Source organism: Onychomys torridus, chromosome 1 (genome assembly GCF_903995425.1).
Source record: "Onychomys torridus chromosome 1, mOncTor1.1, whole genome shotgun sequence".
NCBI lineage: Eukaryota > Metazoa > Chordata > Mammalia > Rodentia > Cricetidae > Onychomys > Onychomys torridus.
The window spans coordinates 130,817,316-130,833,937 of record NC_050443.1 but is presented as its reverse complement, the minus strand read 5'-3'; the positions used below and the strand labels follow the sequence as shown (position 1 = coordinate 130,833,937).

The 16,622-nt window shown below is 41.3% G+C and overlaps 2 protein-coding genes across 2 annotated transcripts; both read left to right on the top strand.

Moving 5' to 3' along the window:
• Positions 1-3,829: 3,829 nt before the first annotated feature.
• On the top strand, positions 3,830-4,780 carry LOC118588010 (olfactory receptor 5A1-like). Its single transcript, XM_036194306.1, has one exon. The coding sequence runs from the start codon at positions 3,830-3,832 to the stop codon at positions 4,778-4,780; it is 951 nt and encodes a 316-aa protein (XP_036050199.1).
• Positions 4,781-14,550: 9,770 nt separating this feature from the next.
• LOC118571174 (olfactory receptor 4D6) lies at positions 14,551-15,495 on the top strand. Its single transcript, XM_036170108.1, has one exon. The coding sequence runs from the start codon at positions 14,551-14,553 to the stop codon at positions 15,493-15,495; it is 945 nt and encodes a 314-aa protein (XP_036026001.1).
• The last annotated feature ends 1,127 nt before the right edge of the window (positions 15,496-16,622 follow it).

Here is a 16,622-nt window from a genome sequence, read left to right as displayed (position 1 = left end):
TGTACATAACCCTAGAGAGCAATTAATTACAAAGCCTTCAAGTTTGGAAAATGTATTCCTTTCTCATTCGTAAAGAACCTCTAGGGCAAATGTAATGAACCCTCTCTGAGGAGAGAAGAAACAAGCCTTTCCCGTGTTCACCCCCAATACCAGTTTCCAAACACTTCCAAAACTGACCCCAAATGAATATATTAGCTGATTCCAGTGGAGCCTCTTAAAGATCTCAAGCTCTCCCCATCCTTGCCATATCCTTCCCCTCCATTCCTCTATCTACACTCTTTCTGTGTACCAAGCAGATATTGTGATCCTTGAAAAACAGCCTCAATTCCTTTTCCAAACTCATCAGCATTTGGATGATGCAGCCACAGAAGTCTGGTTAAACTCTTTCAAAATAAGGACAACTAGAGGCTGGCGTCAGTGAAAGACAGAGAGGGTAAGTGCGGCCACCTGTGGCTCACTGTCTTCATAACTACATTGATCTTAGTTACAGAGTGCCCTAGAAACCTACAAGCCTGGACAGCCAGCAGCCAGGGTTTGTAGTATAGCTTTGTTCTTTACCCTTCTTCAGATTCAGCCGAATCTGTTTTGAGAGTTTTCTTTTTGTGCTTTTTTAAGGAAATTTGCTTTATTTCTTAGAGTAGTTTTATGTTGGCAGCAGCTATGAATTGATGATACAGAGGTTTTTCTACATGGCCTCTCATCTTCTAGGACCAACGTCCTCCATAGAGTGTTACCATTGATGGGCTTACGTTGACATGTCAATGGCATCCAATGTGCGGTTTATTAATACTCTGAGTTTATGCTTGAGACTGAACATGGTAAAGGTTAGCAAAGATGCATAACGACAGGTATCCACCTCTGCAGTGTCCTACAGATGACCAGAGCATGCTTCCTGACCAGAGCATGCCTCCTGACCAGAGCATGCTTCCTGACCAGAGCATGCTTCCTGACCAGATAGCATATAGAAATTAAAGATTCCCAATAAGTCCTGCCATGTGTCTCTGAATCCTGTGCACTCACTGTATCAGTTAAGCAGGTAAACAATCTCCCTGTCATAGTGCATTATTAACTGATGTGTGTAGAAGTATTTGACACAATTCTGTATCAGATATGTTAATGGAAGAGGGGGAAAGAGAACTAATTCTGTTACTGTGTGTTTCCCTTCAAAATATTTTGTGCCTCCTATAATGATCACAGCAACTTGTTTTTCTTTTTCTGTTTTTCCACATTTGAATAATAGTCTGTCTTCATTGTTACATTGCACGCTTCAGTGTTGGGTGAAAAGAAAGAGAGAGGGAAGGAGGGAGAGAGAGAGAGAGAGAGAGAGAGAGAGAGAGAGAGAGAGAGAGAGAGAGAGAACCGACAAACTCAGGACTTGGCTCAGGAACAGCAGCCAACTCTTTTATTCAAATTATCTTCTCCTTGACAGACTTCTAAAACATATTTAAGCCTTTGCAGTTAAGAAAAGAATTCAGGAGGAATAGAGAGCCAGTGGGTAAAGGCACTTGCCTCCACGTCTGAGGACCTAAATTCTATCTCTGGAACCTACATGATGGAACGAAATAACTGATGTCCACAATTTGTCTTTTGACTTCCACACAAGCAATGGCACACACATACATGCATGTTGTGACACATGTATGCTTACACAGAGGAAAAAATTAATGTCAGGTGGGAAAAAAGAGGAAATAAAATTTCTGAAGGAACAGCTACACCCTTGGATACAGCCCCAATTATTAGTAAATACTCTAAAAAGTAATTTGGACAGCATGTAATTAAAACAGACTTTACATAGCAGATTCTCCAAACACTGTAGGGACCTCTAACCTCTCACATGCTTTGAACTCTACTATCTGAATCCACATTTCTGAGTTAAAGTCTTGGCTTCTTTTGAACAATCTCCCTGTATTGAATAGGACTATTTCTGCTTCATCGATCACACACACACCGGATGAAAGAAAGAGCTGGAACAGCAAGACTGAGGGCTCCAGGCACCTGCATGGTGAGGCATGAGGCACACAGAGTAAGTGAAGGACAGAATCAGATCAGGTTGATGAGAAAGTCAGTGGCGCCAACTCTGCACTTTGTCTGAGGTTTGTCGTGTCTTCATGTTTCCCTCCAAAACCAACTGTACAGTCTGTGGGAGACCTGCTCCCACATTTATGTCCAGGGAACTCTTGAGGAGGGAAAAGTGAGAAAGAGATCGAAAGAGATACTTAGACGATGAGAGGAAAGACAGAAACACAGGATAGCCTTGGGAGGACCTGGGTCAATACCTAACAGTCTAGAACTTAATTCAAAGGAGCTTTCTATAACAATGCCAAGGGGCAAGGCAAAAGACCTCCCCCTTGCTAGATACAGCCAAGTGTAGACCCTTTCAAACACCTGATACCCAGCCCCGTGGTCCAGTCATCCTCTTATGCAGCCCTGCTGGTAAAGCAAGTTCAGATCTCACAAGGAAACCTCTGTGGGCTCTCACAACAGTCTAAGTTCAAACCAGGCAATTTTGGTTATAAATCATAGAGCTTTCTCTAGATGTTTTCTAGGCTAAGTCAGGAAAGAACTCCACCATTTTCTATGCACAACATTCTGAGTTAGGTGCTTGATTTTCCTGTGTTTTTGAAGGTTGATGCTATTTACAAAGTTGGAAGTTCTGGCATAGGTGAACCTGAGCCTCTCAGACTCTCCCTCTTCAACTGTGTAAGCGGGTATAGTATTAGTATTTATTATTCCTATATTGTGTGATATTGGTCTTTTCCTGTTGCTATGACAAAGTATCTGAGACTAGGTAACATAGCAAAAAAGATATTCAGTTAGCTCACAGCTCTGTAGGTTCTAAGTCCATAATTAGGCAGCCATATCTGGTAGGGCTTCATGCTACATCAGAACATGGTGGGAGAAAGCAGGAAGGAAAGGAGGTGTGAGTAGAAGAGAAAAGAACAAAGAAACTGACCTACATTTTTTATGAGCCCACTTTCTGTAAACAAACCCATTCCTGTAAGAACTAACTCAGTCCCAGAAGAAAGACACTAATCCTTCACCAAAGTTCCATTTCTCAACACCAATGCCTTGACAAAAGATATGAAAACTGTAACATTCTGTTTCCTCTTCCACGAAGCCCTAGGGTATGGACACAGTGGCTCTTCTGGAACACACATCTTAATAACTGACTGGCCACTTACTATGTGTCGACATTTTATATATGTCACCTTATTTGTTTTTAAAGCAAATGTGTGAAGTGCTTAGTGTGACCTAGTTTAAAGATGCAGAAATTGAAAGTAGAGGTATTAGATAGCTCACCAAAGTGATACACCACGAGTAAATGGTGCAGATATGAACTGATTCCTGGAATTCTGAGTCATAGGTGAGAATCATCTCAGCTACAGTGTACTACTCAAACATTTAAGACAATGGTGCAATTGTTGGGGGAGGCATCTTTATGTACATTGGTGTGTGTGTGTGTTCATATGTGTACAGGTGCACATGCATGTGGAGACCAGAGGGCAACCCCTGATGTTACTTATTAGGCACCATCTACCATGTTTTCTGAGACAGGTCTATTACTAGCTTGAATTTGCCAAGTAGGCTAGGCTGGCTGCCTAATCCCCTATACTGGCTTTTTAACATGAGTTCTTGAAATCTTATTTGGACACTCATGCTTACATGGCAGGCATTTTATTGATTGAGTCATCTTCCTGGCCTCTTTTGTTTTTAGCCCCATTTAGTTCCAGCCCCTCATGCATGTGTAACAACTTGTCCATAGCATCTGTAATGTGGATGGTCATTATTAACCCAGGTCTGCCCCTTATCCTTGTGGTCCATGGGAAACATGACTGTAACTAATGCCTGGAACAGCTCTGTGACCATGTTCATCTTCTTGGGATTCTCAGACCACCCAGAACTCCAAACTTTCCTCTTTCTGACTTTCCTGGGCATCTATCTCGTGACTTTGACCTGGAACCTGGGCCTCATCTTTCTGATCAGAGGTGACACCCGTTTGCACACACCCATGTACTTCTTCCTCAGCAACTTATCCTTCATTGACATTTGCTACTCATCTTCTGTAGCTCCCAAGATGCTCTCTGATTTCTTTATAGAGCAGAAGACTATCTCATTCTGGGGATGTGCCGCTCAGTTCTTCTTCTTTGTTGGTCTGGGCCTCGCTGAATGCTTTCTGCTGACAGCAATGGCATATGACAGATATGCCGCCATCTCTAGCCCCCTGCTCTACACTGCCATCATGTCCCAGGGTCTCTGTATGCGCATGGTGGCTGCAGCATATTTTGGTGGCTTCCTGAGTTCTTTTATTCAAGCCAGTTCCATATTCCAGCTCCACTTTTGTGGACCAAATGTCATCAACCACTTCTTCTGTGATCTCCCACCAATCCTGGCACTTTCTTGCTCCAACACATTCCTCAGCCAAGTGGTAAATTTCCTTGTAGTGATCACAGTGGGAGGGACATCATTTATCATCCTCCTGGTCTCCTACAGTTACATAGTGTCTGCAGTCTTGAAGATCCACTCTGTGGAGGGTCGATGGAAAGCTTTCAACACATGTGCCTCACACCTCATGGCAGTGACCATGCTGTTTGGGACAGCACTTTTCATGTACCTGCGGCCCAGTTCCAGCTATTCATTAAGCAGAGACAAGGTAGTGTCTGTCTTCTATTCGATGGTGATCCCCATGCTGAACCCTCTCATTTACAGTTTGAGGAATAAAGAGATCAAAGATGCTCTGTGGAAGGTGATAGAGAAAAGAAAAGTGCTTTTCAGCTTGTGAGTGGAAGCATATTCCTCCACTCTACTGGAGATGTGCATGACCCTTGGCACCACCTCACCCTCTGCCTCAGACAAGGGAGATGTTCTGTGGTCATATTTGAAAATGAACTTTAAAAAGTATCCCTGAGAAAGTACAGACAGAGACAACCGGAATTGGGTGGCCTTTGGGGGGCTATGTGGAAACCTAATGCAGTGGAAAACTCCTTGGAATCTATAAAGCTGACCCTGGCAATGGCTTCTGATAATGAAGGATACAGAGCCTGGACCAGCCATATTCTATAGCCAGGCAAGGCTTCCAGTGGTAGGACTGGGACACCAACCCATGCACAAAACTTTTGACCTACAACCTGTCCTGCCTACAAGATGTGCTGAGGTGGTGTATCACTTCCAGGAGTGGCCAATTAATGACTGGTCTAACTAGAGGCCCATAGCAGAAGAGGGAGCTCATGCCTGAAACTGCCTGAATGGCCAGGAACCAGAGGCTGAATAAAAGAGGAAGAGAGAGAGAGAGAGAGAGAGAGAGAGAGAGAGAGAAGAGAAGAGAAGAGAAGAGAGGAGAGGAGAGGAGAGGAGAGGAGAGGAGAGGAGAGGAGAGGAGAGGAGAGAAGGAAGGAAGGAAGGAAGGAAGGAAGGAAGGAAGGAAGGAAGGAAGGAAGGAAGAAAAAAGGTCAATGAAATGATTCCTAGTGATATTCTGCTATACTCACAGACCAGAGCCTAGACCAACCATCATCTTAGAAGCTTCATCCAGCAACTGATGGGAGCAGATGCAGAGACCCACAGCCAAACATTAGATGGAGCTCAGGGAACCCAGCAGAAGGAGGGAGGAAGGACTGTAGGAGCCAGAGGGGTTGGGAACACCAGGATAACATGGCCCACAGAATCAACTAAGCAGGGCTCTTAGGGGTTCACAGAGACTGAAGCAGCAATCACAGAGCCTGCATGGGTCTGTGCTAAGTGCTCTGCATATATGTTACGGTTGTTTAGCTTGGTGCTCTTATGGGACTCCTAAGAGTGGAGGGCAGGGGCATCTCTGACTCTTGCCTGCTCCTGTTACCCTTTTCCTCCTGCTGGGTTGCCTTGTCCAGCCTTGATATGAGAGTTTGTGCCTAGTTTTGTTGTATATTGTTATGCCACAATCAGTTAATATCCCTGGGAGACCTGCACTTTTCTAAAGAGAAACAGAAGAGGAGTGGATCTTGGGGAGAAGAGAGTGTTGGGAGGAATGGAGGGAGGGGCAACTGTGGTCAGGATGTATTGTATGAGAGAAGAATAAAAAAGAAAAAGAAAATGAGGCCTTTCCCATCAGATGTTCTTCACACTCACTGGTCTATTGAATTCACAAATCAAGACAAAGGTGAAAGGAGTTTTTTCATAAAAACAACTTTCATCTGGGTGTGGTAGCCTACTCATTTAATCCCTACACTCAGGAGGCAGCAGAAGAAAGGTCTCTGTGAGCTGATGCTAGTCTGGTCTACATAAGGAGTTCCAAGCCAATCAGGACTATATAGTGAGATGCTATCTCAAAAAAATTATAATAATGTATTTTTATAATAATTATGACAACTATCTGTTCTTAGATAATGTATATCAAACACAAAAGTTATTTAATCCAGTGTTTGTTATAATGCTTTGGTTATATCACACTGTATGTAGGCTACAAAATGAAGAAACAATATCTCATTGAGAAACCCAATCTGCTCAGCATCACACCAGAAACAAGGACAGAGCTCTGGTACAGATGCAGGTCTTCTGGAAATTGCTCCTACCAGATGGCAGAATTGGAAGAGATCTGTTATGGATAGGTTAAATAAATAATATGAAAAAACTCTACTCCATTAAACAGCATCTTCTTGTTGAATTTCTCTTATGGCTGCTGAGCCATTCTCTAAGCAAATACTAAAGGGCATTGCCCTTTGCTACAGCTTCTCGCTGTCTCAGCTATACAAGACCCTAACATACCTGAGTTCGATGGTCCAATGATATTGCTCTCTCTCTCTATGTCTGTCATCTGTTGAGTCAGTATTACCTAGATTTTAACCATGTTATTCCTTCATCAGTCTGACACTGAGAACAAACTCCACTTCTGCTTCATGTCCATCTTAATCAACATAACCATACTTAACTCTCTTCTGTCTAAAGAGACCCTCCAAAGTCTCTGTCCCTCCCCTGCCTAAACATGTGCAGCTCCACAAGGTGTATTTCATATTTTCCATCACCTAGGGCAATATAGAGCAGGCTTTCATTTCCATATAACTGCTCATTGGAGGCAAAGACATTTAAAGTAGATGTGTCCATCAGAGATGTCTCTACTGGGAAGATCCACTCTGGTTTCTTTAGGTCTTTAGACACCAACATACTCCCTTTTGCCAGCCAGGCCAACTGAGGACCCTGTGGAGCCATGTACCTCCTACCTGCCTCCTAACTATACACCCAGCTTCCCAAGATCTGCTGTCTCCAAGATGATACGATTTTACAGAAGATAGGCCACCTAGACTTGGAAAGCCACACCAGAAGGCAGAAGAGAAGAAACCAGCAGGCGGTTTGCCAACCTTTAGATAGTGTCTGTTCTCACAGACAGTAACAGACAAGTTCCACAAAAGAAAAGAAAGTCTCAACTTTCAAAAAAGCTTACTCTTCTCCTGAACATTGTTCAAGCCAATGCACTGACTTCCAGTAAGTGCAGGTTTAGCAACAACGCAAAGATTTAATGTGATTTCATTGTTCAAATAAGAGAACTGATGGGGATATTTGTACACTGTGTGAAGATGTGTCACTGTGATTGGTTTAATAAAGAACTGAATGGCCAATAGCTAGGCAGGAAGAAGGTAGGTGGGATTTCCAGGGACAGAGAGGACTCTGGGAAAAAGGTGGAGTCACCAGCCAGACACAAAGAGGAAACAGGAGATGTAAGATGGAAGAGAGGTAACACCACATGATAGAACATAGATTAATATGAGGGTTAATTTAACTTATAAATTATAAGAGCTATTTAGGAACAAGCCTAAGCTATAGGCTGAACTTTCATAATTAATAAGAAGTCTCCATGTCATTATTAGAGAACTGACTGGACGAACAGAAAAAGACTCGCTATAGAGAACTATCACTTCACATTGGGAGGAGTATAATCAATTCATGGAGAGGAGAAATAGCTGTCTAAGGTTTCCTGAATTCCAAAATTTAATTCCCATCTAAGACCAAGAAAATTTAAGTTGACTTCTACAAGTCATACACAGTCATTGCTTGATATCCAAAACTTTCTACCTGTATGCTAATTAAAAATAAAGAAACAAAGTATTAGGATGAGTAAGGTAACTTTGCAGGTAAACGTGCTTGCTACACATGCCTGATGGCTTGAGTTCCATCTCTGGAACCCACCATGGAAGGCAAGCACCCAAAAGTTGTCCTCTGACCTCTACACATACACTGTGGCATATACAAGTGCACACATGTGTGCACACACACAATAATAATAAACAAATTTTTAAATAAAAAACCACAAAGCATCAGCTGAATTACTGATCATGTTCTAGGGAGGACAGGGCTTTTTTCTGACCCAGTGGCTGCTAGGAGGAGGCCTGTAGTGCTGTGCTTACTATTGCTGTGCCTACCAAGTGGCTTTAAAAAGATGACATGCTTTCTACTACAAGGAGACAGATGCCACTGAAACAAAAAGAGGAGGGAGCTGATCTACTCTACCCAATTTTCTCCAAAAAAAATGCCATCTCATCAGTCATGCAATCTTCCTAGGACAGGCTGAGTGAAGGAAGAGTATACACCAGAAGAACCCTTTCCATGTAGGCTCCCCTTCTAGGAGAGATGAGATTAGAGTTCTACACACCTGCTGAGATATCTAGGCTTCTTCCACTACCATCCACCAAATGCTGATCTGAAGCACCATTCATGACTCCAAGGACCTCCATGCTAGGAGGGACTCACAAGGGGCAACCAGATTGCCAGGAATCCAAATCTCAGGTTAGGGCTCTGTAATGATGTTCCTAGCCAATGCCTGGATTTTTCAGGCCAATTGAAAAACCACGTTGATTATTTTAGATGTTTTATAAAATAATTTAATAAACATTATGAACTTTGATTATCTAATATCGCATACACACTAAGAAAGCATCTATCAGAGAAGCATTTCAAGGTTCCCAGGACCAGCAACTAAATCCCTGTGCCATTTTTCCCTATCTGTATTCCACCACTGTTGTAACAACCTGTGGTGTAATCTATGCCAGATTTCCCTACAGACAATAAACTCCATGAATGTAGAGGCAGTGCTGGTTATCTGATACCCAGAAGGTACTAAATGCATATTGTGATTGATCATTATTACTGATCTTTTAGGGAAAATCAATAATATGAGCAAATATATGAACTGGCCATTTCAAATGTCTGTACATGGGTGTAAAAGACTTTGCACAAAGCCCAATGGTGATCTAGCCCAGAGAAGTGGCTTATGGGAATTGTTTGGGCTTCCCTGAATACATTTTCATAACCTCCTCATTGCAGTGGGGGGTGCAGGGAGATAGAGGGAGCAAGCACACACATACGTGTTGCTTAGTAACTTTTTAATAACTCCCATTGCATCTGCAAGCACAAGCTTTCTCGATTGGAAATGACACCACAAATATCTGACACAAATCCCTATGCTGACTATTATATTAGACTTCTAATTTGGTGTTTGGAGGAACACTGCAGGTTTGCTTGTGTTTGAGTGAAGCAAGGCAGAGCCTTCACAATGGAGAAACTGGCAGGCTTGTCTTTCTAACACAAAGGTAGGTGAGAGCATCCTCAAGACTTGATAAAACTCATTATTTATGTAGTGTACAGCCTTTAGTCCCTGAAAAGTAAGACATCTGTTAGTAATTTAAATATCTCACTTTGAACTAAAAGTTTAAAACTCTTAGCTAGGTGTGATAGCACATACCTATGATTCCAGCACTCAGGAGGCCAGCCTTGTCTGGAGTTTTATGCCAACTAGAGCTACATGGTGAGACCTTGTCTCAAAAACTAAGATATACATAGGAGAAAGGTAAGATTTCTAGCATTAAACATTGTACTTCTGAAGACATATTTAAATTAAAAGGTTCTCTTTTATGTCAAATTCATTGTATGGGCATCTACTGAGTATCTGTAATGTAGAGGATATTAACCCCCATGGTCCTTTTCTAAAAAGAAGATTAAAAGATAGCTTCAAGCAGGAGAGGAACTTGAGTCATAGCTAGGTCAACATTGTGATGACACTGGTGACCTACATTTGTATAAGCCATGGTGTACACTCACAACAGACAGACAGCTCACTGACTCTCACAGTAACACAAAGGAATAGACGTGCTTGGGAGGTAAAGACAGAAGGGTCACAAGTTCAACAACAGCCGGAGCTACCTGTCATGACCCTATCTCCAAATAAATAAATAAGTCACTGAATTAGTTAATTAATTTATAAAAATTGCCTAAATAAAATTGCTCACAGATAATGGCCACAACTATTGAGATCTACATCCTTTCAGATATCTAGGCATGTAGTTTTCACCAACATTACATCAACTGATATACTGAATGTTTTAACCCATCACTAAAAGATCCTGTCACAATTCTACACTGGCAGTCGGAAAGTTGGCAAAGTCTAAACTGTACATTATATAGCACTCATTGGGCCAACTTTTTTATAGCAAGCATTAACTTAAATCCTATTTCTTCCACTTTGCACTGCCCTGTGAGGACCCTTATTTGTCCTCATGACACTAGGCATTTGGTTTTCTCATCCTTTAATCTGAATTCTTAAAGCAGAATTTCATACTAATAATGTTTGCACACTTTAACACATATTTCAAAAATGCCATTCCTCCAAATTTTGTGCCTGGTATTCAACATATTTGAAGGTATTTCTTTCCCCATATTCAAATCTAAATAACAGGCCTTTTCAACATTGACCAATATTCTACATAAAATGTTATCTGATTACAATTTTAATTTATATTTCTTTCATTAATAGTATAATTAATCATCTTTTCATATGTGGGCTGATAACACATCTCTATGTGACTTAAGATTCATTTATAAGCCGCACGCCTTTAATCCCAGCACTCGGGAGGCAGAGCCAAGCGGATCTTTGTGAGTTTGAGGCCAACCTGGTCTACAGAGTGAGATCCAGGAAAGGCACAAAGCTACACAGAGAAACCCTGTCTCGGAAAAAAAAAAAAAAAAAGATTCATTTATAAAATATCTGTCTTGTCCTCTTGATTTATAAGCATTCGACATTAAAGATATTAAGAATAGGCCAGGCATGGTGTGGCACACCTTTAATTCTAGCATTTGGGAGGCAGGGGAAGCAGATCTGTAGGAGTTTAAGACCAGCTTGTCTACATAGTGGGTTTCAGGCCAGCCAGGGATGCTAAGGGAGACCTTGTCTCAAAAACAATAAAGATTAATAATTTGGTTTTGGGGGTTTTTTGCAGATAGTTTCCCATTTTTCATTTATATTTAATTGTTAATATTTATAATGCTTTTGAAACCACAGATGTTACATATTGTCACTTAATCAAACCTGATTGTTTTTAATGTAATTTTCATTATTTTTGTACAATTTTATATATCTATTTATTTTGTTTATTTATCTTTATGTGTATTAGTGTTTTGCCTGCATATGTGTCTATGTACCACTTGTGTGCCTTGGTGCACCTGGTACCTGTGGAAGCCAGAAGGAGGCATCAGATCCCCTGACAGTTGAATCACAGATGGTTGGGATCACCATGTGGGTGCTAGCAATCAAACCCTCTGAAAGAGCTCCTAGTTGCTTTTAACCACTGAGCCATCTCACTAGCTCCTCCAAAAACTGATTTTAGAATCTTCACTTCAATTTTATCCTAATGTTTTCACTGCTTGAACATTTGACGTCTATGCTTTTCTTTTTCTGTGGGAAATATGTAAGTGTTGCACTTTATTTCAGTTTTAAGTTTCCTTATGTAAATGAAGTCAAACGTTCCAGCACATTTAGAACTAGGCTCAGTCAAAACTAGAAACTTAATATCATGGGACTTTATAAGCCAATTTCTGGGAATTTGTCTTAAAGAAAGTATAGATGCATGCAAAGAAAATCACTTACTAATTGCTCCATGCTGCATTATTTGAAAATACTAATGAGAGCTCACTGGTCAACTTAAGAGGAACATTCCACTTATGTGGCCCCCTGTCTCCTATGCTTTCAGAAACCCTGCTCCCAATGCCATTCATCACTGGCTTTCCAATTTCCCTTTCTCAGCTCCAATCTCCCAAGACTGCTTTCTCACCTAGCTAATGCCTTCTTGATCCTCTCAATCTTCATAATAAATGTGACTCCTGCCCTGCCTGATTTATACTGTACCAATGAAGCCTCTATCTTAGTAAACAGCATATCCAGCAATCTACAGAAGACCTGGCAGATTTTATAGCAACAGTAACAAGATATACTCAATAAAATAAAACATTTAAAAAAACCTATAGCATGGTTTTACATTTTTAAATCGGGTAAGTAATTAAGCCACACATATGTTTGAAAAGCAAAACAAAGATACGTGGTTAGTAACAAAGTCCTGATTTTTCTAAGATGAGTAGTACTAAAGTCTTCCTGTATGACAAAAACATTTCCCCTGGAGGTTCACAGATCCTGCCTTCAATGTGATTAGGTGGATTTCCTTCCTCATAGATACCTTTGATAAAAGACACAATTTCAAGTAGATTATATCACCTGTATGGCTTACTGTTGCTGCTTAACAAGTGAGTGGGGATTAAAGAAACAAATCATTTCAGAATATCAGTCACAAGGAGGAACTTACTAAGTGCTAAGAGTCCTATGGAGTTGGGCACCTTAAGCATCTGTCAATGAAAGATTATAAAAAGGTTTTAACTAAAAATATGAAAAATTAAAATCAAAAATTTGCTATAGAAATGAATTTTTATGAGAAGAACATAAGGGTTCTAAGGTACCCACAGAATTTTTATTTAATTTTATGTGTATCTGAATTTCTCAAATAAAGACATTAAGTTGACCCAATTTTGAGGTAATTTTAAAGGAAAAGCATGAACAATTCTTTATGGAATCCTCTAATATGCTTTTATTTTGAGGGAAAATATTTTATTATTTTTTTCCTCTGTATTCTCATCTTTATTATGCTGTCTTTTTCTCACTGACTCCACTGCTTCAAATCCAACTGTCTACCTCTACTCCTGAAAGTGAAATGTGGTCGTCTCAGCTGTCTGGATTATCTTAAAATTTTCTGAGATACAATTTGCTTAGGTAAAGCAGATATCCTTATTGAAACTGATCTTATTCTCCAATGGTTCATTTTTTATTTAGAAATAGAAGTTATTCTTCTATCATGTAGAAATAGTATAAAGTCTTTGGAATACACATCGAAGACTCTGGCTAAAATTCTCTTTTCCTAATCCATAGCCTGGTTCTGACCAAAAGAACAGCTTAGTCTCTCATCTCTGTAGTAACAAGCACTGGGCTGAGCCACCTCTGATGTTCTGGGAAGCTTTAATGATCAGTTCTTCTGACCACTAAACATTCTGGTCATTAAACAGCCCTAAACATCCACTGCTGGCCTGTCCACCTAGGGCTCTGTGAGTGCACGGTAAAATGCAGGTTTCCAGTTTACTGAAGAGAAGTATTTATGAGGGCCCAATTCCTCCTTTCTGTAAGCTGGGAGATGAGAATTAGTCAGGCCACTTAACTAATGATGTAAGCTTTATCTACCCATCAGGATGCTGATAAGCCAAAGTAATTCCCAGACATTGATCTGGCAGAGTGGTGTGGTCACAAATCCTCTGGATATTATTAAGCGGAGGTGTGGGGGGAGGATATCAGTGGACACTGATTAAACATACCAAGACAGATTTTAGACAAAACTATTGCAACGAAAAGGAAAGTCTGAGCTCAACTCCAGATACAACAAGGATGGGTGGGCATTTACAGCAATGAGCCAATGAGAGGGAGAAGAGCAGCGGAGATCAGAGAAAGTAGTAAAAGGGGACGTGGAGAGCAGATGAGCCTCATTCAACTGGCTAAAATGAATTCTTGATACAGACAGGCCAAGAACTCAAATACAAGGATTTTGATATTAGAGATAAGGCATGAAGAATTTGATTGAACACCAAGGGTGGAGGAATCTCATTAAATGGACTTAGCAGGTTGCTTGTTGAACCTGGGTTTCAGAAGAAAGGACAGGGAAGGTCACGTCTAAAGAGCTGGTTTTAAGAAGGTTCAAAGGAGCCTAACCAAAATCCGGTCAAGGAGAATCATTGGAATTTCCGTGACAGCAGCTGTGCAGGTAAAGGCGAGTTATGCACTGGTCTAAGATGCAGAGAAAACCATAACCACTCTGAGGATCCCACGAACTTGAAGGTGAAAGTCAAGATGAAATTGCAGGGATTGAAAGTCCCCGGTGTTTATGCAAAATGGCCTCCAGGTGAAGAAGTTATCCTTACAAAGCAAAGGACAAATTAGTAGGTAAATGACCATAGCACATGAACCTCTCCCTACCTAGAATAAAGGCTAGGACTACAATGGTTCTCCCTGAAAACCAGGGACCTTCAGATAAGGAATTTCTAGACCAAAAATTGAAGACTCTGGTCTAGTTTTCCTACATAGTCATGATCATCTGAGTACTTTAAAAAGCCTAATAACAAAACAATATGTAACAAAGGATGTTTCAACCTCATGCTACCATACTGCAAACCCTAACATATCTTCTCCCTAGGTAGATGTGGCAGAGGCTTTTCCTAGTCATGGGCCAGATAAACCACACCAACGTGAAGGAATTTGTCTTCCTGGCACTTACTCATTTCCGAGAACTGGAGTTCTTTTTGTTTGTGGTCTTCTTTCTTGTGTATGTAACAACTCTGCTGGGAAATACCCTCATTGTGGTTACCATCACCTCTGAATCCCGTCTTCACACTCCTATGTACTTCCTCTTGAGGAACAAATCCATCCTAGATATCATTTTTTCATCTATCACAGTCCCCAAGTTCCTGGTGGGTCTTTTGTCAGAAAGGAAAACCATCTCCTACAATGGTTGTTTGACCCAGATCTTTTTCTTCCACTTTGCTGGTGGGGCAGACATTTTCTTCCTCTCTGTGATGGCCTATGACAGATACCTTGCAATTGCTAAACCCCTGCACTATGTAACCATTATGAGGAGAGAGGTATGGGTGGCCTTGGTGGTAGCCTCCTGGGTGGGTGGTGGTTTGCATTCGATCATCCAGATAATTCTAATGCTTCCACTACCCTTCTGTGGCCCCAACACCTTGGATGCCTTTTACTGTGATGTACCCCAGGTGGTGAAACTGGCCTGCACTGACACCTTTGCTCTTGAACTTCTCATGATCTCCAACAATGGGCTGGTGACCCTGCTGTGGTTCCTCCTGCTCCTAGGTTCCTACACCATCATTCTGGTTATGCTCAGATCCCATTCTGGGGAGGGACGAAACAAGGCTCTCTCCACCTGCACCTCCCACATCATGGTGGTGACCCTCCATTTCGTGCCCTGTGTTTACATCTATTGCCGTCCCTTCACTACCCTGCCCATGGACACGGCCATATCTATCAATAACACTGTCATCACCCCCATGCTAAACCCCATGATCTACACTCTCAGGAACCAAGAGATGAAGTCAGCCATGAAGAGACTGCAGAGGAGGCTGGGGCCTTCTGAGAGCAATAAGCTGGGGTGAGCCATCTGGTGGAGTCCAGAAGTCTAAGGCTAATTCAGTTCTACACATCTGCTAGTCTAAGAATAAGAAAGAGCTGGTTCTGTGTATCTTCTGTGATATAGATGTCACCATATGCCTTCTAGGATATAAACATGCAAATCCATTAGTGGGAATATGAAAATAAAGTGAGAAGATGAGACCAGACAATGCACACTATCTGACTTATGGACAGGGCAGACGCCCAGGAGAAACAATTGAAATCAGCCCCAAAAAGGCTACTATGCTGTCATCTGTTGCTCTCATGCCATCCTTTCCTTGCTTCACCACCTCTGATGCAGAACAGCACTACTGTCCACACTGTCCACAAAGTTGTCAGAGAACGAAGTACAGTTAATGGTGTGAGGGTGGGAGTTACAAAAGTCAGCATTGCTGCAAGTGTTCCCTGTTGTTTCTATCCTTACATTCCTAAGTAAGCATGTACACATTGGTCGATTACTAAAAATGATGTTACATAATGAATACATGTATTTCATCAATTAGTGAAAAGAGAGGAATTACTTGGAATTGGGTTAAATCTGGGGTGTGTGTGTGTGTGTGTGTGTGTGTGTGTGTGTGTAAATATCTATGTCTAAAGCTAGGCAGTGATGGCTCATGCCTTTAATACCAGCACTTGGGAGGCAGAGGTAGGTAAATCTGTGAGTTCAAGACCAGCCTCATCTACAGAGTGAGTTCCAAGACAGCCAGGACTACACAGAAACCCTGTCTTTAAAAAAAAAAAGAAGAAGAAGAAGAAGAAGAAGAAGAAGAAGAAGAAGAAGAAGAAGAAGAAGAAGAAGAAAAGGAAAGAAGGAAGGGAGGGAGGGAGGAAGGAAGGAAGGAAAATGAAATGAAAAAGAAAAAAAACTATGTCTAATCCAGATACTTCTTGTTCTTCATTCCATTCAACTGATTTGTCCACTGAAATTAACCTTGGGGTTATATGTGCAGTTTGTATACATATACTTAGCATATCTGTTATGTTATTTCATCTCAACCTCAACTTCCCTTTTCACTCTTTCTGTTCTTTCTTTTTTCCCAAGAGCTCTGTGTGTTATGTGTGTGTGTGTGTGTGTGTGTGTGCGCGTGTACATGTGTGTGTGTGCATGTGC

Excerpts from the sequence above, each read along its gene's own strand:
- LOC118588010 (XM_036194306.1), top strand. The coding sequence starts at position 3,830 with ATGACTGTAACTAATGCCTGGAACAGCTCTGTGACCATGTTCATCTTC.
- LOC118571174 (XM_036170108.1), top strand. The coding sequence starts at position 14,551 with ATGGGCCAGATAAACCACACCAACGTGAAGGAATTTGTCTTCCTGGCA.